Source organism: Penicillium canescens (genome assembly GCF_028828765.1).
Source record: "Penicillium canescens strain IBT 15451 chromosome Unknown utg000008l_segment0_segment0, whole genome shotgun sequence".
Lineage (NCBI taxonomy): Eukaryota > Fungi > Ascomycota > Eurotiomycetes > Eurotiales > Aspergillaceae > Penicillium > Penicillium canescens.
The window spans coordinates 1,906,245-1,930,815 of record NW_026703970.1 but is presented as its reverse complement, the minus strand read 5'-3'; the positions used below and the strand labels follow the sequence as shown (position 1 = coordinate 1,930,815).

General features: G+C 50.6%; 13 protein-coding genes across 13 annotated transcripts; 6 read left to right on the top strand and 7 right to left on the bottom strand.

Moving 5' to 3' along the window:
• Positions 1-779: 779 nt before the first annotated feature.
• N7446_011591 (choline-phosphate cytidylyltransferase) lies at positions 780-2,311 on the top strand (the record flags this gene model as incomplete). The annotated part of the gene is made up of 3 exons (XM_058520333.1): positions 780-1,276; positions 1,362-1,712; positions 1,762-2,311. The coding sequence occupies 3 exons, from the start codon at positions 780-782 to the stop codon at positions 2,309-2,311; spliced, it is 1,398 nt and encodes a 465-aa protein (XP_058367857.1).
• Positions 2,312-2,811: 500 nt separating this feature from the next.
• N7446_011590 (uncharacterized protein) lies at positions 2,812-4,109 on the bottom strand (the record flags this gene model as incomplete). Its single annotated transcript, XM_058520332.1, has 3 exons — positions 2,812-2,847; positions 2,923-3,293; positions 3,335-4,109. Coding segments are annotated over 3 exons (1,182 nt in total), but the record flags the coding sequence as incomplete, so codon positions are not given.
• A 361-nt stretch (positions 4,110-4,470) lies between these two features.
• N7446_011589 (DMT family transporter) lies at positions 4,471-6,043 on the bottom strand (the record flags this gene model as incomplete). The annotated part of the gene is made up of 2 exons (XM_058520331.1): positions 4,471-5,493; positions 5,561-6,043. The coding sequence occupies 2 exons, from the start codon at positions 6,041-6,043 to the stop codon at positions 4,471-4,473; spliced, it is 1,506 nt and encodes a 501-aa protein (XP_058367855.1).
• Positions 6,044-6,456: 413 nt separating this feature from the next.
• On the bottom strand, positions 6,457-8,684 carry N7446_011588 (UTP25 family protein; the record flags this gene model as incomplete). The annotated part of the gene is made up of 3 exons (XM_058520330.1): positions 6,457-7,950; positions 7,997-8,510; positions 8,563-8,684. 3 exons carry the CDS (start codon positions 8,682-8,684, stop codon positions 6,457-6,459), a joined length of 2,130 nt encoding a protein of 709 aa, XP_058367854.1.
• A 184-nt stretch (positions 8,685-8,868) lies between these two features.
• On the top strand, positions 8,869-10,000 carry N7446_011587 (eukaryotic translation initiation factor 3 subunit F; the record flags this gene model as incomplete). Its single annotated transcript, XM_058520329.1, has 3 exons — positions 8,869-8,964; positions 9,011-9,723; positions 9,772-10,000. The coding sequence occupies 3 exons, from the start codon at positions 8,869-8,871 to the stop codon at positions 9,998-10,000; spliced, it is 1,038 nt and encodes a 345-aa protein (XP_058367853.1).
• Positions 10,001-10,972: 972 nt separating this feature from the next.
• On the top strand, positions 10,973-11,287 carry N7446_011586 (uncharacterized protein; the record flags this gene model as incomplete). Its single annotated transcript, XM_058520328.1, has 2 exons — positions 10,973-11,038; positions 11,126-11,287. 2 exons carry the CDS (start codon positions 10,973-10,975, stop codon positions 11,285-11,287), a joined length of 228 nt encoding a protein of 75 aa, XP_058367852.1.
• A 360-nt stretch (positions 11,288-11,647) lies between these two features.
• Positions 11,648-12,538, bottom strand: N7446_011585 (SDR family NAD(P)-dependent oxidoreductase; the record flags this gene model as incomplete). Its single annotated transcript, XM_058520327.1, has 2 exons — positions 11,648-12,048; positions 12,115-12,538. 2 exons carry the CDS (start codon positions 12,536-12,538, stop codon positions 11,648-11,650), a joined length of 825 nt encoding a protein of 274 aa, XP_058367851.1.
• Positions 12,539-13,695: 1,157 nt separating this feature from the next.
• On the bottom strand, positions 13,696-14,635 carry N7446_011584 (putative transcription initiation factor TFIID subunit 13; the record flags this gene model as incomplete). Its single annotated transcript, XM_058520326.1, has 2 exons — positions 13,696-14,197; positions 14,254-14,635. The coding sequence occupies 2 exons, from the start codon at positions 14,633-14,635 to the stop codon at positions 13,701-13,703; spliced, it is 879 nt and encodes a 292-aa protein (XP_058367850.1). The 3' UTR covers positions 13,696-13,700.
• Positions 14,636-14,746: 111 nt separating this feature from the next.
• On the top strand, positions 14,747-15,217 carry N7446_011583 (protein kish; the record flags this gene model as incomplete). Its single annotated transcript, XM_058520325.1, has 4 exons — positions 14,747-14,749; positions 14,880-14,989; positions 15,047-15,128; positions 15,194-15,217. The coding sequence occupies 4 exons, from the start codon at positions 14,747-14,749 to the stop codon at positions 15,215-15,217; spliced, it is 219 nt and encodes a 72-aa protein (XP_058367849.1).
• Positions 15,218-15,505: 288 nt separating this feature from the next.
• Positions 15,506-17,910, bottom strand: N7446_011582 (pentatricopeptide repeat protein; the record flags this gene model as incomplete). Its single annotated transcript, XM_058520324.1, has 2 exons — positions 15,506-15,949; positions 16,012-17,910. 2 exons carry the CDS (start codon positions 17,908-17,910, stop codon positions 15,506-15,508), a joined length of 2,343 nt encoding a protein of 780 aa, XP_058367848.1.
• A 272-nt stretch (positions 17,911-18,182) lies between these two features.
• On the top strand, positions 18,183-18,773 carry N7446_011581 (CCDC12/cwf18 family protein; the record flags this gene model as incomplete). The annotated part of the gene is made up of 1 exon (XM_058520323.1): positions 18,183-18,773. One exon carries the CDS (start codon positions 18,183-18,185, stop codon positions 18,771-18,773), a length of 591 nt encoding a protein of 196 aa, XP_058367847.1.
• Positions 18,774-19,161: 388 nt separating this feature from the next.
• On the bottom strand, positions 19,162-20,145 carry N7446_011580 (zinc finger CCHC-type containing 10; the record flags this gene model as incomplete). Its single annotated transcript, XM_058520322.1, has 3 exons — positions 19,162-19,819; positions 19,877-20,012; positions 20,061-20,145. The coding sequence occupies 3 exons, from the start codon at positions 20,143-20,145 to the stop codon at positions 19,162-19,164; spliced, it is 879 nt and encodes a 292-aa protein (XP_058367846.1).
• A 273-nt stretch (positions 20,146-20,418) lies between these two features.
• N7446_011579 (putative R3H domain protein) lies at positions 20,419-23,639 on the top strand (the record flags this gene model as incomplete). Its single annotated transcript, XM_058520321.1, has 5 exons — positions 20,419-20,585; positions 20,706-20,975; positions 21,044-21,846; positions 21,912-22,052; positions 22,106-23,639. The coding sequence occupies exons 2-5, from the start codon at positions 20,925-20,927 to the stop codon at positions 23,637-23,639; spliced, it is 2,529 nt and encodes an 842-aa protein (XP_058367845.1). The 5' UTR covers positions 20,419-20,585; positions 20,706-20,924.
• Between the last annotated feature and the right edge of the window lie 932 nt (positions 23,640-24,571).

The following is a 24,571-nucleotide window of genomic DNA, read 5'->3' as shown; positions in this document are numbered from 1 at the left end:
TGTTCCTTTCTTTTCTGTTCTTCCTTCTTTTCCTTTTTGGTTTCTGTTTGCCAACGACCCGTTCCCCTGATTCTACGATCATTTCACGATCTATGCCCTATGTTCTCTTTCTTTTTGCGCTTAGTTATGTCCGGGCTCTGGTTCCGAGCCTGATTCTACCTTCCTCCCTAACTGTTCAACTGTTCCAGAATTGCCAAAGTGAGGAGCATTACGGGAGGCCATCATGTGCCATGTGGAATGAATGCGATGTGAGAAGGGGTGAGAGAGGGACAGACCGACCCTCATGAACACGTTTGTTTCTTTATGCCATCACCACACGAGATACCGCAGAAAATGCCCGCTATTGAGGAGCCTTTTACTTCATCCGTTTCACCCTAAACCTTTATACCTCGGTCTGGTGTCAAGAGGCTTGGTAGATTGAGCGTTCAGGTTGTTCAAGATCAAGACAAGATTCAGCCATATCCGACGTATTTGATATACGGTACCCCTGGTCCACAAAGTGAGACTAGATCAGACCACAGACTAATATCTACTTCGTATACTCCGTATACGGCCCCATATAAGTTAGTTCGTATACATAAACGGCATGACCACACGTGGTCATCTTGGCAAAACGCCAAGGCTCAACAGCGTCACGTAATAAATCAGGGTGACAGCGGAATTGCAGCCCCCACTCTCTTCCCCAAACAGAAAATTACCCCCTAAAACCGGGTCGTCATTCAGGGTCTCTTCCCCTGGTCCCCTCTTCCTCTTTTCCCGCCTCTATCAATCACTCCAAAATGTCATCAACATCCCCAGTCGGCAAGCGCAAGCGCAGCGCCTCGCATCTCCCGACCCCAGGCCCCAAGCCAACAGACCTCCAACCCTCTTCACGCGACGCGTCCGGCGAAGAAGGCGAAGACTCAGCCGCCTCCAATGCCAACGCCAATGCCCCCAAAACCAAGAAGCAAGGCGTGAGCGAGACGGTGCCTCCCTCCAAACGCGCCCGCAAGGCCTCCGGCGATGCATCGCACTCCGCCCCGAACGGTACCGGCCAAGAAGACCCCGGCGAGCCATCCGAGACAACGGTTGCCAGTAGCGATATCGAGGGAACACATGCCCGCTCGGCGCGGCCGGGCTTACATATCGATTTGCCGGAGGAGGAAAAGGTCGAGGCACAGATGGCGCCGCCCGTGTTCGGATTGCAGGATCCTGTTGGGTATCACACTAATCCGCCGCCGACGGGTCGGGCGGTGCGGGTTTATGCGGATGGTGTTTTCGATTTGTTCCATCTTGGGTATGTTTCACCGGACCATTGAGATGGGGAAGGGCTTTTTTACTCGGATGAGGATATTGGATGCGTGCTGACAACTTGCTTATAGTCACATGAGACAGCTGGAGCAGGCTAAGAAGGCTTTCCCTGATACGTATCTGATTGTTGGTGTTACTGGCGATGAAGAGACACATCTGCGGAAGGGATTGACGGTTCTTAGTGGTGCCGAGCGCGCTGAGACTATTCGTCACTGCAAGTGGGTGGACGAGGTTATTCCCTGCTGTCCGTGGGTTGTTACTCCGGAGTTCTTGGCAGAGCACAAGATTGACTATGTTGCTCACGACGATCTGCCTTACGGGGCTGCTGAGGGTGATGACATCTATGCTCCTATCAAGGAGCAGGGCAAGTTCCTGGTGACGCAACGGACGGAGGGTGTCAGTACCACTGGTATCATCACAAGGTCAGTTAATTGATGTCGGCGATGAAGTGCAATGCTAACATCATAACAGAGTTGTCCGCGACTACGACCAGTACATCTCACGGCAATTCAAGCGCGGAGCCTCGCGCCAAGAATTGAACGTCTCTTGGCTAAAGAAGAACGAGCTTGAAATCAAGCGTCACGTCGTCGAACTCCGCGACAACATTCGCAACAACTGGACCATGACCGGTCAAGAACTCGGCCGGGAACTGCGCCAGATTTGGCAGAACAGCCGGCCCGGCAGCCCCGCCCCTAGCACCCGCAACAGCATGGACTGGACTGGCAACCGTGGACCCCTCGCCAGCCCTACCGGCGGCAGCAAGTCACACTTGTCGCGGGTCGGCGAAGTGCCCGCCCGGCCTGACAGCCCCATGGGCTCTCGCCGGAACGAGGATTTTGCTACCGGTTACAGCCTGGGTTTGATTGGAGGTGTGCGCGCTTGGATGGCACGCAGCCGGCAGTCACTGCATGAGCCTCCTAGTGGATTGAACTCGCCCACAGATGAGGAGGCTGAGTCTGAGCATGCCAATGGCTACGAGGAGGAGGTGCGTGGACGCACTGGTCACGTCTCCACTCAGTAGAGTACAACTCCATCCCATCTTGACTTCACTCTCCACCCTTTGCATTAGATATCTAGCAGATATCTTACTCATTTTGCATTCGGCTCGTGTCTTATACTTTACAAATTGTGCCGTAACTGGCGGTTTTTCCTATGTGTGGCGCATGGCGTCTCCTGCTGCCAGGGCTGTAATAGCCACTGACTGTTGTGTGCAACATTCCAAGTGCTGTTCTGTCCTGTTGATTTACCTGTGTTTACTTGATGTGATCTGCCTGAGAGGTACTCTTTGGCTCTTTCGGCAACTCGCTCCCCTAATACTCTTCCAATGAAATGTTTCGTTTCTCTTTTGTTTCGGCTGGTCTTGTCATTGGCTCGGTTTGTGGTCTGTATCAATGTGCCATTTGTTCTATGTTCATAAAAGCTGGAGGTACACGTCTGTTACAGGAAATGGTCTGGACATAGATTAGTATTGGGATTGGCACATGTTCCGAGTGTTTACTCGGTTAATTGAATGCAACATACGTGTTGTTCAAATGATAGAACTCCATAGATGCTGATCTAGATACTGTATAGCTGTATAAACAATAAACAGGGGTATAAAACAACCTAATCAGCCGTAATAGCCAATCTCACCCTCCTCCCCATCATCCCCTTCTTACAAGCCTTCTCCCTCTCCCGGGGCAAACACAAAACCCGCTTCAACTCCTCCCTAAGAAGGCCAACATCTCTAACCAACCTCCGCTCAACAACACCCCTAGAAGAAGCATCACACCGAGCCGAAACAGCCAGATCAAACTCCCGCAACCCACGCACCTTGAGCAAAGGTCTAACCCACGCCTCAGCAATCCCAAACGGAATCCGCTGCCCATATCCAAGTCCGTGTCCATGTCCATTCCCATTCCCATTCCCATTCCCATTCCCATTCCCACCACCATCCCCACGTCCAATATCAACCCCAACATCCCTAGCAGAAACAAGCCCCAAATCCAACGCAAGGCCCAACCCTTTTAATCCCCTCAATGAAGCAACAACCCCCAAAACCTACTCCAAAGCTCATCACTATGCGTATGAGCATAAATACTCCCCTTATGATCCAAGCCCGCCATAGGCGTCCAGATAGGCATCCACTGGACATTCAGCGTGGAGATGGCATTGCGGGCAGTTGGCGAGAGGGAGTTCGCGAATGCGATAAAGGTGTAGAGATCGTCTACATCGAAGATTGTGTTTTTGTACAGGATTGTTTCGGCTTCTTGGTAGATTTTTCGACAGGTGCGCAGGAGAGTTGGGGTTAGGGTTGTTAGGGTTTGGGGGAGGTGTGGGTGGGTGTGTGGGTAGAGGAGGCGGGTTTTCTGGGGGTTTGTCGGTGGTGAGGTTGGGAGGGAGGGTGTGTGGCGCCAGTGGGCTGGGGTTGTTGGGCAACAGGAGCGGGTTTGGAGGGTTTTGGTCTGATGTTGGACTGGAGTAGATGTAGTTGTAGTCTTGTTGGATAAGGAACACCTCACATGCCGAATCTTCCCCTTAATCTGGACAAGATGGACAGTTTGTGGATTGCTTTCTGGTGCATCTGAGTCTGTGAGGACATACGACCAGATCATGAGTCTGATTTCGGCCGGGAGACGGAGGAGTGGCGATTCTTGGTTGGTTTGTTTGGCCCAGGGGTCAATTGGAGCTGGGATTTCTTTTATGTTTATGTCTTCTGGAGAGCAGATTGCTCGTGTGTGGATTAGGTCGCGGACTGTGTCGCGCCATCTGTGGCCTGTTGGATAGTAGTGCCAGATTGAGTAGGGGTCGCGGAGGACCCAGGTGTCGAAATGGCGCATTGAAGGGTAATTGAATGAATGTATGAATGTACGAATGATTGAATGGATTTAATTAAATGTAGAGGTGTGGATGTGAGGTGGAGGTATAAGAGGTCTAAAGAAGGTGACTAGAGAACGTTGGGAGAGAATAGAGTATGCAGATATGGGGAAAATATGGGGAATGGGCTTTTATGATCCGCTATAGTAGACGACCGTATGGAGACACTTGAAGTCTCAACGGGAGTTCCCGGGGTGACATGTAACCCTATGACGGAGTTTGATGCATTCGTCTTTTTGGATTGGCTTATTGCTGGAGCAGAGTACTCCGTGTCTCTACTAACTTGTATACTGTATGTCTGTGCTATATCTGCAAGCCTCAAACTCAATGCACTTCCTCCTGCGCCTCCCTCTCAGTGGCGTCTTTGTACCCCTCAACATCCCGATATTCCTCATTCCCACCCCGACTCCCATCCCGAGTCTGCGTCTGTGCCTGTGTCTGTGTCTGCTTCCCTCCCTCAACAGCAACATAAATCGCACAAATCAAAATCAACCCCGATCCAATCCAACTAACCCCAGACAGCGTAACCCCCCAAACAACCTTATCATAGAACACCGCAAACAGCATCTGCATATAAACCATCGACGTAGCCTTAGACCCCTGACCAACAACCTTTCCTCCAGAAACCGAAGCCGGAGGAACATACGACAAACCCGCCGTCAACAAGAACTGCAGCAAGAACCCGCAAACCCCCAATCCGGTCAACAAGGACCACTCAACCACAGTACTCGGCAATCGAAACGGCACAGCCGGCACAAACGCCATAGCCAAGAACGAAATAACAGTAGTAACCGTCGAAAAATACGTCACAGAGACAAGCGGATGCGCACGCTTCCCAATCATCCGAATAGAAGTATAAGCTCCCGCAGCCCCAATAACACCGACAAACGCAACAACCGTCGCCAGAATATGATGATAAGCATCAGCATCATCAGGCGTCTCCTCCCCACCCCCATTCGAAGCAGAAAGACCCATAGCCCAAACCGACACAGCAGTAGTCACCGAATCAACCTTCTCCCGCTTCCCAAAAGGCCTAGCAATAAGCACAACCCCGCCCAGCGAAACAAGCGCCGCAAACTGCTGCCGACGCGAGAATGTCTCGCCGGGGATAAGCAATGAACAAGCGTAGCAGGTCATAATTGGCGCGAGGAAAGTGATCACCGTGGCTTCGGAGAGGGGCAGGTACTGGACTGAATAGTAGAGTCCGTAGACGCCCATGAAGCCGCTTGCTGCGCGGAGGAGGAGGAGGGGCCGTACGGGCCGTGTTCCTATTGGGTTTGGGACTGAGGCGTAGTACATGTAGATGTAGCTTGCTAGGGCTGTTATTGACATTCTGGCGAAGAGGACCTATTCATTGGTTAACTTAGGACATACAAACATCCATGTTTGTATTGTATTTGGGGAAGGTATATACCTGGAATGGGTGCATAGCACTATGAATCTCCAAAATCTGCGTCATGACATTCATCGAAGCGCCAAACATCTGCGCTAGTAATACGAGGGCCATGCCTTTATTTCGGAGCCAGAGGATCTGCCATGCATGGCGGGGTCGGTCTGCTGCAGCTTGAGTTTCGTCGTCATCGTCATATTCATCCTCAATAGGACGGGGTTCGGATTGTGCGAGTGCTTGGTTTTCGAGGTCGCTTTGGCTTTCACTGCTGCTTTGGCAGTTGTATCCATTTTGTTCATTTTCATTTTCATACTCATATTCTGGATGGTCTGAATATCTTTTATTTGTCGATTTGGAAGATTCGGTCGGCAGGGGTGCATCTGGATGGTCTTGATATTGATCTTCATCCTTGTATTGTTGGTTGATAGGATCTCTCATCCTGGACTCGGTATTGGAGCCTGTTGGTTCCTGACCCTGGGCCTGTGGGGTCTTTGGGGTCCGGGGCATGGCTCTGCTGGTATTTCGTGTGTCCCTTGTCTTTATTATGCACTTGATACTTGTGAGGTGATACCTCTACTCCGTAGCTGAGGAATATACAGAATCAGGGAGTGAGATTGTCTTGGGGAAATGTGACTACAGAGATTTTCACGCATGACAGAGTGGAGCCTCGCACTTCCAACGTTAGACCGCTTCGACTCATAGATCCAAGCAACATAATATAGAGGTTTCGTGTTTGATTATATCTAGGCTTTATATTTCTTTCTCTTCTAATCCTACTTGTGGTATCTAACATTAGACTAAGGGATTTACCAACTGGTCTACCTCGGTTCGCATCCAGGCAGAACTGCGATATGCATACTCCGCTTGCGGAGATCCAAATCGGGATATGTAAACTGTCATTGCTATCCATATGGATCAGATTATACAAAAGTAAAAGTATCACCACCCTTCTCACGCAACATATTCCCAACACGCGAAGTACCAACAACCCTCTCAACCTTGAGCGCATCCCACTTAGAAAACAGCGCACGCACACCCCCCTCAGCAGCCTCAATCAACTCCGCCGGATCAAGACCCAAGAACCCAACAATCTCACTATAAAACAACGCATTATCCGGTAATCCGTACATAATAACCCTCTTCACGCCGCGAACCTGATACCGTCGGAAATGATGCGCGCGCTCGGTGTACAGCAGCACAGAGTGTCTGCCGGACAAGAAATGACTGCGAGCACGGTTCGCCTCCTTGGACTCGGTGTACTCGGAAACAGCGCCGAAGGAGATATTGGTTGTCTGGGCTGAGGTGGCAAAGTGGTTGCGCACGCGCACGAAATCCAGATACGAGGGGATGAAGATGAGGGTTCCGGCGCCGCCTTTGCCGCGGCCGTGGGTGATGTTCTTGACCAGGCTGGACAGGATGGTCGTTGTGAAGTGCTTGAAGCGGGCGTCTGGGTCTTTTTGCGGGGAGATGCTGTCGATGCGGGTGAAGGTTTGTTTGACGGAGACGGGGAGGGGGAGCTCAGTGATAGCGCCGGCGTAGGTTTTCGTTGCTTTGATGCGACCTGTCGCGTTTTGCATGTGTGTTGAGAAGAGCGAGTTGATTTCTGGCGTGATGAAGCCTGACAAGACGATTGTCTGTCGGATATGTTTGGCTTGGTTGTCTAGGTACCAGTTGCGGACACGGCCGAAGTCGCAACCGTGCGCTTCCTTTGGTTGCAGGTTTAGGTGCTGGAAGATGTAGTCGACGTGGTCCCAGTTTTGCATGAGGAGAGCGTCAGCATGGTCGACGATCACGACTTCGATTGAGGAGAGGAAGTCGTGGTCACGCTTTTTGGCGTCGGCTTGGTCCATGATGGTTCGGAGACCGAGGGGACTGGCGAGGATGATGTCCGAGCTGTAGAATTGCGCAAAGTACTTGACAGTCTTGCGAGTGAACTTGAGACCCAGGCGGAACATGTCGTCGTCGTTTCCGCCGAATAGTTCGCGGAAATCTTCAGTTTTGTGTTCCCATGCAGCATCCTCGGGTCCGGAGAAGCTGTCCGTGAAGCGCTTCTTGTTTTCTTGTTGCTCGGGCTGGTAGAATCGGGTAATGGCATCGAGGACCTTCACGCAGGCCTGCCTGGTTGGTAGAATGTATAGCACCTTGGGGCGGGTGAATCCCTGGTCACGACACTCGATATCGGTATCTGGATCCTTGGAAAGACGGGCGTTGTTCTTCAAGACGGTGTCTCGAGTCTTGAGCAGGTGGTTTACAGCGTGCAAGGCGAGGATATCGCGCATCTCACCCGAGTTTGCGGTAGTTCGGGCTCCGTAGAGGACATCCTGGTAGTCGAAGATATAGGGCGCAAGGTTCTGGGCTTCGCCGTTGATTTTGGGCAGGAGTTCGGCCGCGCGAGGCTTCAATTTGTTTTTGAGCTGCGAGGCGTTAGTCATTGTCAACATATAGAAGCGCATTGCATACCTTCATGTTGATTGTGCTCTTCATTCCCGGCAGCAATGCCGCACCTGCTCCTGTGTCTGGGGTGGTCTGGACCAGTCGCAAGCCATCCACCTCTTTTTTGGCCGATGCCCATTTTTTCGATGTAATATTCTCGACCCTCTTGGTTATATCGACACTATCGACAAGACTGAAATGCTTTTCAAATGCACCGGTAGGGTCGTCGTCCTCATCGACTTCCTCTTCTTCGTCGTCGGAAGGGGCCTGAGCTTCCAGCTCATCGTTACCCTGCTCTGGTTCCGACTCTGCCATTTGAATCTCCTCATTGGAGTCGATAGCAGTCTTACGCTTCTTCCGGGCTGGTCCTTGCGAGTCGTTCTCGGTGTGGAGCAGCTGGAGCAGCTCGTTGTATGGGCGATCGGTGCTTTCCTCTTCTTCGTCGCTGCTCGATGAACCCTCATCCTGGTCCATAAGAGTATCATCTACCTCCTCTTGCGATTGTTCACTGGCATCATCTTCTCCAGAAGAGTCGTCCGATCTGCAGAGTCATGTCAGTAGCTATACCCCAGTATCGACTTCGGGCGACTCACTCAGACTCATTCAGTCGAGATGTAGCGAAAGAACGGCCACCACGACCACGACCACGACCACCACGGCCGCGGCCACGGCCTCGTCCCTGTCCTCGACCTCTAAAAGAACCGCGTGCAGGCATTGTTACTGTGTGAGTTCAAACGTTCAGTTGTCGAAGTAGAGAATTTGCTTATCTCTTATCTTAGCGCGAAAATTCCCACACACAAAGAATCGGAACATCCACGACTCCACTCAAGGAAAAATTGAACCTCCGGAAGGCTTGCTGAGTTTGGCGTTTGGATTGAACCTCATCATTCATATCAATCATGGACTCCTTTTTGCACCTTGCTCGCCCTCTGGGTCCCGTCAGCGTGGGGACTGCTCCCACTACTGCCCCTCTCAACGTGGTCATCCAGCCCCAGGTAAGTGGGATCTAATCGCCGAGGGGTACAAAGCTCACCCTTTCAGGCCATCTTCTCCGTCCTCGACCACTCGCTGCGCCGTAATGCCGACCAGGAACGCGTCATCGGTACACTGCTAGGAACACGCTCTGAGGATGGAAGTGAAGTCGAGGTCCGATCCGCCTTCGCTGTGGGCCACTCCGAGGCCGAGGACCAGGTCGAGGTCGATATGGAATACCACAAGCAGATGCTCGCCCTGCACCTGAAGGCCAACCCGCGCGAGGTCCTTGTTGGCTGGTACGCCACTGCTTCCGAACTCAACACTTTCTCCGCCTTGATCCAGAACTTCTACAGCGGCCAGGGTGACGGTACCTGGCCTCACCCCGCTGTCCACCTGACTGTCTCAACTCAGCCCGGCAAGGACCTCGAGACCCGTGCTTACATTTCCGCCCCCGTCGGTGTCACCGCTGAGCGCGCTGCCGACAGTGCCGCCTTCATCCCCGTCCCCTACGAGCTCCGCTACGGCGAGGCTGATAAGAGTGGTCTCGAGTCGATTGCCAACGCCAAGGACGCCGAGGAGCGTTCTGCCACCATCACCTCCGATATTGAGTCTCTCGAGCTCGCCGTTGAGGAGGTTCTCTCCATGATTGACCGTGTCTCGCGGTACGTCGAGTCCGTTATTGACGAGGAGACCCCCGCTTCGACAGCAATGGGTCAGTTCCTGCTCAACGCTCTCGCTCTCGCCCCCAAGGTCGAGCCCGCCGACATTGAGCGTGACTTGTATGTATCCTACCCCCACTTTAATGATCCATAACTAACACCGCACAGCAACAACCACATCCAGGACGTCTTGGTGGTCTCCTACCTCGCCAACACCGTTCGCACACAGATGGAGCTGTCCACCCGTCTAGCAACCGCCCAGCTGACTCTGGGTGGTGGTGGTGAGGAGCTGCCACCGGAGAGGGCAAAGGCAACCAGCGTGGGAAGGGCAACCAAAACCGCCGTCAGGACCGCGAGGAAGCCCGCGCATAAGGAATTAAGCGAAATTGATGCATAATGTGACCAATTGCGGGAGGAAACCGTACCATCCAATCCAAGTGAACGTTATTAATACTACGTTCTCTGTCTCTTCTACCCTCCTCCCTTTTCTACCTCTTTTTGGGTCTTGTTTCTTTGTTACTATCCCACTTCTCTTCCTCTTGTTTCCTTTTTTCCGCTCCGCTTTTCTTTTTCCCCTCCCCGCAAGCTTCTACGGGGCACAGGACTACGACCCAGTCATGTTCCCCCTTCATGGCTTCCAGATTCGATTTGCCCGTCTAGATGATCAGGCATATTCGGTCTTAAAACACCAGTGGTGGGATTGATCCTCGTTTTGGGCTGAGGTCAACCTACTTGAAACATCAATGTATTGGTATATGTGTTGGTGGCTGGTGTGCGCGTGTGGAGAGTGCTGATCTCCTCGGGGTCGACCCGGTTTTTATGAAGTCGCATCTATCTGGGCGCGGCGTTTTCAGTTACGATGAAATGGACATAAAAGTTCTAGAGATTGCCTCTTGGATTGGCTTGTGCGAACGTATTGTACGGTGCTGTGTAGTGGGCTTGCTGTGTAGAACGCGATGGCATGTTTTCAGCAAAGCTCTTCAATCAAAGATGAGCTGAGTTTACTAACTGTAACACAGCCAAACACGAAGACTGACACGTTTTGAATAGCGTCATCGTGGCCTGTAACTCTTTCTGCCACTGCTATGGTCTGTCCCTGGGTAGTCGCTGCCCTATCTCTTGGCCGGCTCCTACTCGTCCCTCTCCTCCATCTTCCGGGTCTTACAGCGCACTGAGCAATCATGTTCGTTCGGAACAGTAAGTTCTGTGGATGTCTCGTCAGACGCACTTCACACGAACTCTTCTTTCCGGTTCTATTTGCTGTTTCCCGTTTGTTCATTTCTGTCATGGTCTTCTGCTAATCAAGGCTCTTATTCCAAATAGCAACTTCTTATCGTCATAGCTTCAGTCTCCTCAGCCCTCAGCCGCCATGGACTTGACTGTGCACATGCCCACTTTTTCCAACCCATTCTACACGAGCCTTTTCAGTTGGCATGTAAGTGCGTTTCGATAGCCCTACGTGTATAGTATAGCACAAGAAAGAAAGCTAACAGCTTTTGTAGGATAGCACAACTATCGCTAGGTTTATCTACCAATGCAAATCGCGAACACCTGTTGTCGGACTGTTTTCCCTAATGCCACGATGGTGGAGGCCAAGCTGCAGTATCTCGAGTCTGTAAACTTTTCATGGCATTGCCATGGGATGCCTCACGCCTTGTTTGCAGCCCTGTTTCTTAAGGACTAAAGTCCTCGCCCCTTCACATACCGACTTTATCATCCTTTTTCTGGTCTATCAGATTATGGCGCTTCCTTTGAGTATCATCATAGTCAAATAGATTATGCTCCTCATCCTCTGGATGCCTCTTAATGATGATCTCGCTGTCACTAAGGATATTTCCATCAATTACCATCAGATTGTGTTTTATCAGCATGAATATGAAACAAGCTACTATATATATTTTATATTCATCTCCGGGAAGGGAGTACACGAATGTGTACCATTACCAAGCCAGGTAACGTTAATTTTCACGGGTTACTCTCAGATCTGGTCCTCAATATATATCTCCATTCCAAGTACAAGCATCCAACAAAGTATACTTATCAACTAATACATAACAACTCCCCCATCAACCTTAAGCGCACCGCCAGTCATAAACTGCGCATCAGAACTCCCCAAAAATGCAACTAACGCCGCAACATCAGCTACTTCAGCCCACCGACCAAGAGGAACCGAAGCAAGCATACTCTCCATCTTCTCGGGTGGCCAAGAAGCAAGGAACATGGGCGTATTGACTCCAGATGGGTGCACCGTATTCACGCGAATATTGAATTGCCCTAGTTCTGCTGCTGCAGAGAGACATAGACCACGTAGTGCAAACTTCGACATTGAGTATACCGATAAACCAGGTGTAGCACGGAGACCGGCGATTGAAGATACGAGGATAATACTCCCCCCAGATCCGGTTTGTTTCATGGCGTTTCCACAGTGCTTGACACCTAGGAAAGCTTTATATAGTCGAGCATCAATCCAAGATTCCTATAATTTCTGATACTTAGGTGGGGAAGACCTACCAGACCGAGAATTAACCCGCATAACCTTATCATACTGTTCAACTTCCGTTTCCAAAATACTCGTCGAGGAATACGAAATCCCAGCACAGAGAACAGCAATATTCAACCGTCCAAACCTAGAAACTGTTTTTGTAACCGAGTTCAGCACATCCTCTTCGACAGTAACATCAGCTTGTACTGTAAAAATGGCATCATCCGCCATGAACTGATCCGTATACATTGGCGATTCTTTGAAGTCATCAATAAGCTTCTGCTTCGATTGAGCAAGCTTTTCGGCATTGATATCAACCAAAACAACACTGGCGCCCTCTTGTAAGAGCCGATTTGCTGTTTCGAGGCCGATGTTTCCGGCAGCGCCGGTTATCAGGGCGACGAGGCCTTTGAGGCGGTTTGGGATTGGGATTTGGGGTTTGTGCTCGGGCATGATGTAGTTGTAGTTGTAGTTTAAGTTGTAGAGAGGATATGGTGAAAGGTGGCTGGAGTAAGCCTTTCCGTTATTTTATGAGAGTCTTGGTCGTCACTTCGGCCGAGAACCCCACGCTCATCGTGATCCTCTGTGAAACGTATTGGCTTGCTATATATGTTTAGCCGGGTTGTGTATACATAGGATTGTGTGGCCATAAAAGCTGGGTAATCATTTTACCACTGGTAGCGGAGGCCAGCCTAGCTTAGACAGGGTCCAAGGCGTGTGGGACGGAGGGACTCCGAGAACTCAGGGCTGTTGTTGCTTATAAGCATAACAGGGATATTTCATTCAATTGTAGGATTTGTCTTTTCTTTCTTTTATGATGATATTATGCTACATAGATATACACTACAGACCGAGATCTAGAAACGACGTTTGAAAATAGGTCAAAGATAGGAATACAATATAGACCTGATGATCATATACTTGGCCATTTACCTCCACGGTTAGTATAATATTGTTATTCATAAGATGATCTAGAAGCTCTTAAAGAACCAATGTGGAGATCAGTTCGAACAGTATAAATCGAAGTACCCCTAGAGATAGAGAAGAGAACTGTGAAGATGAAACTGTGAACCTCAAATCAGCTTTTGCCTCATGTAGCACAATGGTTCTGCGTTTATCATGTGATCTGGTTTCCTGGTCTAGCGGTTATGATTTTCCGTTAACAATTGCTTCAAGCAAGTGTTCCGGAAAGGTTCTGGGTTCGATTCCCAGGGAAACCATTTTTTGGTGTTTAGTTTTTGGTATCTGAGAAAATAAACTTTGTATACCTCATGCTGTATCGTTTTCTTGTAGACATAATGCTTTTGCATTGGTTTGGTCGACATTGGCAGTATCTCACAGCTACAATTCAAAGCAGAGAAGTAAAAGTACACGGCACTCGGCCAAACATTTCATTGCGAATTGGTATCTTGAATTCTCCGCATTAAGTAAATCCCATGTTCCTATTCATCCATATGTCCAGACCATAGCCCCATGCAGAGCAGAAAAAAAGACCCGCCAACGCCGATAATCATGATATTTGCGTCCGAAAGCGAACCACAGAAAGGAAATCGAACGCCATCCATAACCCAATGCCGAAAGAAAAATGGCAAGACAATAAACCACTAGACGGAAACTAGTTGATAGTCTTGCGCTTCTTCGAAACCGACTCTTCAGTAGCATCTGAACTACGACGAGGCCCAGCACCACGCTTTCCCTTGCCCTTGCCCTTCTTCAGAGCACCGGCGGTAGCAGCAGCCTCAGCAGCCTCGGGATCTTCACCAGCAGCTGCTGCGGCAGCGGCAGCGGCAGCACCCTTCTTGCCGGCTTCTTTGGCAACCTGGTCATCATTCTGGTCGAACGCTTTACGCGCTTCCTTTAGTTCACGCTCCATGCGCAGCAGTTCCTGGACACGACCGAGCTTGTTGGGGTCGCGACGCAGGGCGAAGCGGAAGTCTTCGACTTTGATCTTCTGGCGACGGGCGTGGTGGGCGACTTGGGCGGCGCCGTGGCAGACTTCGAGCACGAAGTCGGTGACGATTTCGTCGAGGACGCGGACGGTTTCTGGGAGGGGTTCGCTGGAGAAGGATGGGTGGGGGCTTGGATCTCCGTATGCGAGGAGAAGGAGACGGACTAGATTTGAAGTTAGTTATCGGCTTGCGGCAATGGGTTTGTTGCGCAGAACGTACGCTCTGCAGGAAAGTTCATCTGGCCCTTGTGGCGGGCGACGCGAGCACGAGGTTCAGCCATGGCGGATTTGGTGGGCTTCTTGGGGCCCTTTGGTATTATATGAGAGGGTTTATCGGGAGCTTTGTCGGGAGGTTCTTCGGAAGTCGGACTCTTGGGTGTCCACTGGGGTTGATAATCGGCGCGGATTAGAGCTGTGTCTTGCTCGTTGAACGGGATCTTAAGCCAGGAGGGTGTGGATTTATGTGGCACATGACCCGACGCAGGTTTGCCTGGCGAATTGCAAGTCGAGGGAGTCGAGCGGGGATTAGAAGCAGCTTCATTTGAAGCATTTGGCAGCGAAAAGGATACCCGCTTCTTGCGGGCCGTGCGTTTGGCGGGCATGGTTGGCAGAATCGGCTGGTTCGCGACCTGGCCTGGGGATCTACCTCACTTCCTTGACTTGCAGCTCTCCAAGGCCCACGTTGCGGGCGAGGATTCGAAACCTATTTCAAAATGGTGAGCTTTTGCTGCTCTGTGGTTGCCGGCAAAAGCAAGTGAATGTTGTCATGGGACTCATTCAACTCCTGCTGTTGCATACTGGCCACGATAAGGATCACAATGCTAACATGACAATGAACTTACCTAGACGGCCCTTTTCAACTTTCAGTCGCTGCTACTGGTGATTCTTCTCATCATTTGCACAAGCAGTTATGCGCACTCGATTATGCCGGGAATTATGGACCGGAATCAGAATGGGTAGGTGGTCACTTGGCCCGACGGTAGCGACGAGAGATGCTGACGCTGACTTGCTAGAATCTTTGGGATATTCTGGAAGTGTGCTCGTGTTGGAGAACGACTGAGCCCCTACGTTAGCATTTGCTGCGTTCTGATGGCAGTAAGTCGACAGCTCGAGATCTACGAGGATTCCAAATGGGTACTAATTGACATTTTACTGAATAGGTTTCCATCTTCTTCGGTGGTTAAATCGGTTTAATTCGCTTTCTGATAGCGGATAACCTGAATACCCTCGAGCATTCGCCCTACTCGCCAACGCCTAAGTGAGGGCCAAAGCGGGTTCATTTTGAACAATTACTGATGGGACTGGATGCAACGAGTATCCGGGCAAACACAAATTCATGATGATGCAATGTATAGTACATGATATCCAAATTTACAAAAAGTTTAAAATACTTCTTCAAACACCATCCGAAATGCACCCATGGCTAAACCCACCGAGGCCAACAAGTAAAAGGAACAAAAGGGTATTCAATATCACAGCTTAGGCTTCAACTTCTCCAAGCCATGATCAATCAGCTGATCACGCTCTTCCGTGCCAGCGTGAATATCAGAAGTAGAGTCCGGCACAGTAAGCGGAGGAGTAGGCTGAAGACCCTTCTGAACATGCTGATCGTCCAACTCCTCCATAGAAACCCAGAGCCGCTCGGGGTCACGCAGATAGCGTAGACTCTTCATCGTGTAAGGGTCAATCGGGAAACCCTGCTGCTCCATCATCTTGATCGCAGCAGCGGTCTCGGGAATCTTCTGCGCATTCGCATACCCGTTGATGATGGTATTCCAAGTGACCTCGTTATACCTGACGTTATGCTTGGCCATCATTTGCTTGACCTTTTCTGCTGCATCTGGGCGGTTGTGGTAGTTGAAGGCACTGAGGAGGATCGTCCAGGTTCGGGGGTTGGCTGGACAGGGTGGAGAGGTCTGCCATCTGTGGTCTCCTTTGGGATAGAGGATGAGTCGAGCATGTCCTCCACGAGACGAACACAGCCCCGCAGTCCACGGTCGGCTCTGCGGAAGGCAATGAGGAACTCGTTGTAGACGTGATCAGTCTCGACTAGAGGGGCGATGGATGGGTGGCCCTGCTGCGCGAGGGTGCGGAACTGTTCGTACATGCGATGCGCATGGTTTTGCCGGTTTTTGCAGCGGAAGAACGTCGAAATCATTAGGAACAAGGATACTGGGGAGGGTGGGCCTCTGATTCCTTGGGTTGGTGGTTGGGTGTATTGGGGAGGGATCATGTGAAGTTCTTTGAGGGGAGTGATGTCGTGGAGTCTGTTGTACATTTCAAGCATAGAGTAGAAGACCTCCGAGGGGTCTGTATTAGGGTCGATGTGCTTGGCGGTAAAAGTGTAGTGGGCATGGAAGATTTTGCTGAAGATGTATGGGTTCTTTCGTAGTTCCTCTTGCATCTCAACCTCCTGGACCAACTCGTCGACACGACCCCGGTCACCTCGAGAGACTGCGTCCGTGAGGAGAGTCAAGTAGGTATAGGAGTCGAAATCATGGCCGTGATTCCTCATGAACTGAAGCATATCAGACCCCAGCTGAGGATCACCGGTTTTGTAAGCGTTAGCGAGCACAACGTTCATCATGTCTCGTCCAGGGTTGATGCCCATCTTGAGTAGTTGGGGAAGAATTCGGAAATTGCGTCCACCATCTTTATCCTCCACGGTGTCAAGAGTTAAGAGTTTGCAGCAGTGTCGTGAAACACCTTCGGAGTTCATGCCAAATTCAGGATCTTTAATTTTGGGGAGGAAATCCAGGGCTTCCAAGGCCCGTTGTGCGTCCTTGAGTTCCGTAAAACGGTTCACAAAGCAAAGCGCTGTTTCAGCTGTCATGAAGATGCCCCTCTCCTTCACAATCCGCATAGCATCGGAGACGCCGTCTGCGCTCGCTCGGCGAATAAAGAGCCGGAATCCTTTGTGAGGCGTTTGTAAGATGGGCCACTCCTTTGGGTTCAGGCAAGTCTCAACAAGCGATTGATATGTGTGATCACCGCTCTGCCAATCTTCAAGCCAGTCCTCATAATAGAATCTATCCAGATACAACAGACAATCAGCGACCAGAGTAAAGTCCGGCTTTTCTTGGGTCGCGGTCGTAACAAGCAAGAACTCCAATGCTAGTTTGGGGTCGTTCTGCAACAGCCAAATGGCAAGGCGCTGCCAGGCAAATGCCTTTCGAGGCCTTGTCATAGCTCCCCACTCTTCGCGGAATTTCCCTTGGCAGTCACTGCGGACCAATTCTAGCAATGCTTCTCCCTCGCCTCGCAGTGTAGGGAGAACGGCTTTATTTATGACATCGCGGTCATATACCTTGGCCTTGTAGATCGCTTCATATGCGGGTTTCCATTGGCGAATTCCCAGCTCGCGCGTATATATGGAGTTCAGTCGCATCACAGTCATCAGATAAAGTGTTCGCTTTTTCAATGGTCTGCCCTGTTTTTGGATTGCGACGTTGATTCTCCTAGATATAGGATTCACGAGACTGGGAGCAAGACCTTGCGCATGGATAATCTTCCGTATTTCCTTCTTCGGCATGAGTGGGAGTGGTGCCACATTTCTTCGGATTTGACGGTGGTTTGATCGAGTTCTCGAGGTTGACTTCTCAGCATTGCCATATTCATCTGTTGCGAAATGACTTGACTCGGGGTATGGGCTTTCGGGATCGTGGTTGGCAAGTTGCGATATTCCGGAACTGGAAAGGTCATCGTGTGTAGTTCCAGGCTCCAAGATCGCCGAAGAACCGGAAGTCGAGGCATGCTGCACTCTATGTCCAAAATTTGGCGCCCCGGGGTCCCGATACCATCGGCCTGCGCTGCGGCATTGCGACGAAAGCAACCCGTTCAGACGGGACCGAACGAGTTGGTGCGGACACAATGACATTCAGGAGTATGTATTCGCATACATTGGGAAATCCGGAAGAGAACAGACCCAGAAGTCGCGCAGGGTGAAGAAGTCGGAGTATGGTTAAATGTTGAAAGTTGATTTCCGCCCGATTTTGCCGTGGCTGAGGTGTGGCGCACCACATCTTCTTTTATCATTCCGCTCTTCAACTTTCTCGGAGCTTGGGATTACTCTAGGTCACCCCATTCACTTTTTCTCCTGGAGCCCAAGTCCAAAACATCCCACGGCCACTTCCAAACAACATCGAAAGAATGTCGTCGAACCACGCCAATCTTGATGCGGCGTCCATCGACCGCAAAGCCCGCCTCGCCAAGCTCGCAGCCCTTAAGCGCAAGCAACCAGAACCCGAGACAGTAGATGCCGGTGCATCAGAAGAGCTTCCGGATGCCGACACAGAACCAGATGTGACAAGAACCTACTTGTCAGGCCGCAACTACGACGCCGAAGCCCGCGGCCCCAAGCTGGGATTCGAGCAGGGCCCACAAGAGGGCCAGGTGACGCTTGAGACACAGGCAGCGGAAATCGCAAAGGCCACAGCAGAGCAAGCCAAGAAAGATGCAGAAGCCGACCAACCCATTGATCTATTCAAACTGCAACCGAAGAAACCGAACTGGGACTTGAAACGGGATCTGGACGAGAAGCTTAAGATTCTCGACGTACGGACGGAAAATGCAATTGCTCGACTTGTACGACAACGGATAGAAGCTGCACAGCGCGCTGCGAAGGAACGTGGCGGGGCATCGAATGGAGAGGGCGAGGAAGTGGGTATGGAGGGCGAGACACTGGTTGAGGGCATCCATATGCGCGAGCGAGAGGAGAAGGACGACGATGAAACGATTTGAATGTGATACCCTTGGCAGGGCTGGTGCTGTCTAGCTTTTCTGCCTTTACCTGTACTTTCTATATTCTGTCCATTTTATCATTTTTATCATATTTCTATCTTGAGGCGTCCGATTAGGGCACAGGCATGCTGCCATACTGCAAATCAACATGAGGCGTTAGGAAAGGTTGCAGTTCAAACAGTTTCAATGAGCAATTCTGTTTTGTCCTTTCAATATCGTTCTTGACATCTTTTTTGTTTCGCTACCGAGGCTGATAGGTTGGAAGTCGCATGCCTGAAAATGCTAATAATACACTTGTTCACATATGCCAATGGAACATGAATTGGCGCCCCATCGACTCATTGCGCCTTAAGAATCCTAATGTACCAGAACACCATTTAAAATTGATTTACCTTCCATGGTTCATGGCTTGAGTCAAAGCCAAGCGTTTGCTGAAAGGACTCAAGCTCCGTTCACGAGGAGGCTGATCACTTCGCATTCTGGTATCTTGTCTAGGCGGTTGAGACTGGCGTGGCGGGCTTGCTCGATCCCGGTAGTAACGGTCACGGGCACCATCGGGAGTTGGAGAACGCTTTTCCTTTGGAACACGGGCCTTGTCCGCACTCTTGCTACGGCGGTCTCGGCGCGAGCTGTGTCTTCCCGCAGCACGGTGCCGCCCTCTTTCCTCGGGGCTAGACTCACGGCGTCTTCGTCGAGTATTGCGATCCTCAGTGCGTTCCCTGGAGATCGAGCGAGGTCTTTGTTCCGAAGAGTGTACCGAGCCAGCACGGCCCTCTGAAGAATCACTGTAGCGTCTTTTCCGAGACTTGGTTGGAGGTGGTGATGTGGAATCCCGACGACCGTCGTGTGCGTCACGTCTGCTCCGGCGAGGAGATGCGGAATAGGATCGGTTGGTTGATATAGTTGAAATTGAACTCATTGAGTGCGATGAGACGGATCTGGCCCGCTTCGGAGACTGAGAGTCGCGGTCTGTGGTATCTTCAAGGTCCCTCTTTCGGCCACGCTCCTGCTCTCGTTTCGCAAGTAGCTCATCAGCCACACCAACTCTATGTCTTGTTTAGTTACAGTATAGGCATGGGGTGTGCAAGATGATAGGTACTCACGTCTGCAGAAGCTCATTTGGATTTTCATTCGAGAGCTTGGGCACCAACTTGGGGTTCATAAGTTGTTGAGTCCGCGAAGGACGTGCCATATATGGCCGCTCTTGTGCTGTTGCCTTGCATTCATAACTGTAGTGCCGTGCGTTGAGGTTAGCCCAAGTCCTTCACGGCGAGAGGGGGCACATATCTCGTTTGAGGCATTTTTGACACTGTGTGTTCGCGGAGGCCTTGCTGGGGCCTCGGAGCGTCGGAGCGTTTCTATAACGGTTCATTGGAAAGTGTAGTGTGGCGGACGGAGTCTAATTTTGTAGCAAGAGATCCTTCAAGTCTCGTTAGGTGGTATAAACAAGACCACACACGGGTGTACAGTCGAAGTCAGGCGTAAAGTGGTTCGGCGCAAGTCGTTTGATCGGCGGCTGTTCACCTTTTGAAGCCCAAGGAAATTGTAGGCGCGCGGCAGGGGCGGTGGGGCGCGGCAAAATGCGCCCACGAATCTTCAGGCGTTCGAGAATAATCAGATTTCAGATTTCCAACCGCCCCTGATCGATATTGATTCTCTTTTGAGGTCTATCAATTCTCAGGTCATTCAGTTCCGCCGGCTCGGATAAGTTAGTGGTGTTTCTTGCCTTTTTCCAGGGCTGCCCGATCTGCAGTTTTTCCATCTCAGGACGAGGCCTTTATCTCCCTGAACATGAGCCAGCTTTGATATCATGTAAGGACCGTTGCCTGGAATTGAGTGTGGGGGCTTGCCCTGCTGAGTCCCATTTACTCCCCACTTATACTCTGGCTATCCTCCATGCTACTCTACACTGCTAATGCTTAATGCCCACAGCTTTCTCCATGGCGATCGCCCTCTTCCAGAGATATGTCTTTCGTTTTGGGCTTGTGTGAAACGGATTTCCCCAACAACCTACTTTCCAACCAGACGTGTTTCCGCTTCTTTCATATTTAAGGATCCGAGACGTGTTAAGTGCAGCTGCATCTTGGCTTAATCTCGGGATTTTTTTGTGGTATCTAAACAATTTCGACACGCATCCCGCGGAGCGTTGATATGGCATCCCAAAGTCCCCCTGGAGGAGATGGCCCGCTCTCTTTTGCAAAGGTATGGCTCATGAGTACTGCTGATCAAAGCGCACTAATTAGTGAATCATCGCTAATCTAAATCACCAGATTGCCGCAATGGCCGCGACCTCCAACCCCCAAATTTCCTCAGCATCTGACGAAAATAACATCTGCCAACAAGTAGACCCACCTTCTTGCGCGGAAGCGCATGACTCGGGTGTTAATTTGCCCAGTCAGCACACCCTGGATAAAACGCCGGAGGCCAACTCTATTGACCTAGCTGTCGATGACCTAGGAAGAGGCGTGCAAGATATCGGGATTACCCTAAACAAGCACCGCGCAGGCTCGGGCTCTTTCCTTGGTGGTCAGGAAAATGGGTTGCTCAAACGAGAGAACTCTTTTGATGATGATCGTACTCATCTTTCTACATCATCCACGAAAATGACTAGTTTCGACTCGAAGAGTCTTGCTTCAGTGACTACTTTTGCAATGGATGAAAAGGACTCTGTGCGCCCTGATGACAGTGCTAGCGTTCAGGCTATTGACGAAGAGGATGCACTTTCTGGTCCTGCCTCTGGCGCTCCCAATTCGTTAGCAGGCTCTGAAGCTGACAGCCGCGCGTATCGGGACCACTTCCGCGATGGCATCCCTCTACGACCACGCGGGATACTTCCCGTTTCTGGTCCTCTGTTCAATGACACTCAGTCTGGCAACGGCGCAATACCCCCTGATTCAGTCGCGAACAACTTTGTGATCTCTGCCAACCCTGACAGCATTCAGGATGGTCAAAATCTACATGGATTCCCTCTTGATCCAGACGAGAAGCTTTTGGAGGCAATGAAATCACCAAAAGACCGTCTTTTGATACTTCAACTGGAGGAGAAAATTCGGCATTTCATCAAGGATTCTAGGTAAGCAATATCCCTCTTACCCATGCAACTCTCCCTTGTGGGTTTAACTAACATCATTGTCTCAGTGAGCAATCCTTGGAGCTACCTCCATCAAACGCATTTGGGCGACTTCTTGCACACAAGCTAGGGGATTACTATCATTTGACACATTTTGTCGACAATAATGTTACATCGGTCAGGCTGCACCGAACACCGTTCTGCCGACTGTAGGTTATGTCATTTCCTTTTGCCCTGATGAATTGATTGCTGACTTGGTTAGACCCACGCCTTTGGCCATGGTGCATGCTTCCACCCACACCACGCCTCCTCCAACTGTCCCGGCAATGAAGATTATGCGCCGGAATGACGGCGATCGAACCGATGGAAGTATCGGAGGCTCTTCAGCTCCGTCGAAGGCGACTTCGGAGGCTGGTGATAGTGGTCAAGATGGAGAACGAAATGGGTCTTCATCTGGCGCTACTCCCGCCAAAGATCGAATGAATCTCACAAGAGAGGAACGAGAAGCGAAATACCACGAAGCGCGCGAGCGCATTTTCCGGGACTTCCCAGATAGCGCCAAATCAGACACAGCTAGTGGCGAATCAAATCCCAACATGTCGCGCTCCAGCTCCGTGAATGGTCGCAAAAAGAACCAGAAACAGAGACCTCATGATGACAGTTTCGAAGTTCGCTCCCAGTTCAACGCCTACTATCCAGGCATGCAATATGCAAACGGTTCCGCTCCATACAACGTTGCCGTGAACGACAATTCATACTCGAACCAAGTACCCTACTTGGTTGGGCCCGGTGTACCCCCACCCTCAGGTGGTTATTTGCCATCTAGTCAGAATGGTGCGATGTATCCAGGACAGATGCAGGGACAAATGCACGGACAAATGCACGGACAAATGCAAGGCCAGATTCCCAACCAGATACAAGGTCAAATGCCAAACCAAATGCAGGGCCAAATGAACATGAACGGCATGCATTATCCAATGACAATGTCACCTCAAATGACCTCCAATGGCTCATGGCAGGGAGGCAACATGCCGCAGCAATCGCCGTATCCTGGGTACGCTTCGATGAACCAGCCAGTGATGAGTCAACAATCGTCAAACAAGTCCTCGCCGGCGATGAACAACTACGCCGTGCCAAATACCGCTCCATACCAGCAAAATCCCAACTGGAACTCTCCGTCTTACCCCGCGAATTATCAACAGCCCCAACCTCAAAGAAACGGTCCACCTGTCCACTGGCCCGGTTATCCCCAGCATCAGCAGTCCATGCCGCCTAACATAGGCGGATATCCTTATGCTCAATATCCCGGCCAACACATGAGTCCTGCAATGCAGAATGCTGCTGGGTCTCACGCAATGCAGGCAGGATATGCCAATGCCAGGTCACACTTCAACCCTCAGACCCGGTCATTCATCCCAGGTGGCGCACCTCTTGGCCGCCATCCGAGCAAAATTCCTCAGCACGCAATGCGGCCATATGCCAACATGCAAACCAGCGTCCAGGGCCAGTGGACCGGGTACCATGAAGGCCCTCAAAATCGGAACATGGACCCTGCCGCAAACATGATTCCAAACCGTGTCCCTGTCTCTGGTCCCCGCGACTCAATTGCCAAATGGGGAACTCCCTCTCATCTTCCCCCCAAACCCCCACCATCCGAAGTCCCTTCCGAGTTCGACATGAACACCCGAAATGTTCCCCCCTCGGCCCCTGCGCCATCATACGCGAATGGAATCCCTAGCGTTAACAACGGACCGTTGGTGGTTTCAGGAGGCACGACACTCTCAAAGCCAAACTGAAGCCCTCTGAGCTTTAGCTCTTACACACTCCATGTTGCATCGTATCGTGGCGTGATATTTGAGCAATAACATTGATGGTGGAAACCGGAGATGTTACGCTGTGAGATGTATCCATGGGCTACCATGTGACTGTCGTGTTATTCTGTACAGTTAGGGCAGTGCATGGTCGCCTGGACGTTGAGTTACGTCCCTTATCTTCTCTCAGGTAATTCGGATCCATACAACCATTACTTTTCTTATCTGTAAGTTGTACTCTTGTAGCTATGTATACTGGCTTTGAACAGGTAGTCATGTAGTGCTAGAGAAAGAGATAGTAGAGCTCTTAACCCCCATGGTTCAATGTTCATTTTGTGTGATTTGTTGATATCACATATTAGAATACTCTTTACGCCCCTACTTCCAACTGTAGTCTTCAAGTTTAACATAGTAACTTGAATCATCTAGCGGCAAAAGTATAGTTAGGGCTAGAAATAAATGGAGTGCTGGGAAATCAATGGACCGCATATAGGTTAACCTTCCTACAATGAACATTTCAGAAGCCCTATCTTATTTCATGCATCAGTACAACGACAGTAAAAAGTATAACGTTATATATAGTGCGACACATGAAGTATTTGGAACGTCTTCGCACTAAATCTACAGGCCTCGAAGCGAGTATACTGCTTCATTCATTGTTTTTGCCCAGCTTTTGCTTCCCATTGACATCCTTGTGGCCTTCTATTAGTACATTTAGAAACTAGCGTCCACTAGTAGCACTCTGATTGCTATTCGCACCTTCAAGTGATTCCCCTGTATTGTATACATCTTAAAGATTCTCAAGTTCAACAAGTAGATTCCCAAGCAGACAACTTAACTAACAACCAATAAAAAAAATTTCATCTATTCGCATTTCCTCCGACACCCAGCTCAATACCCCTCAACCAATATATCCA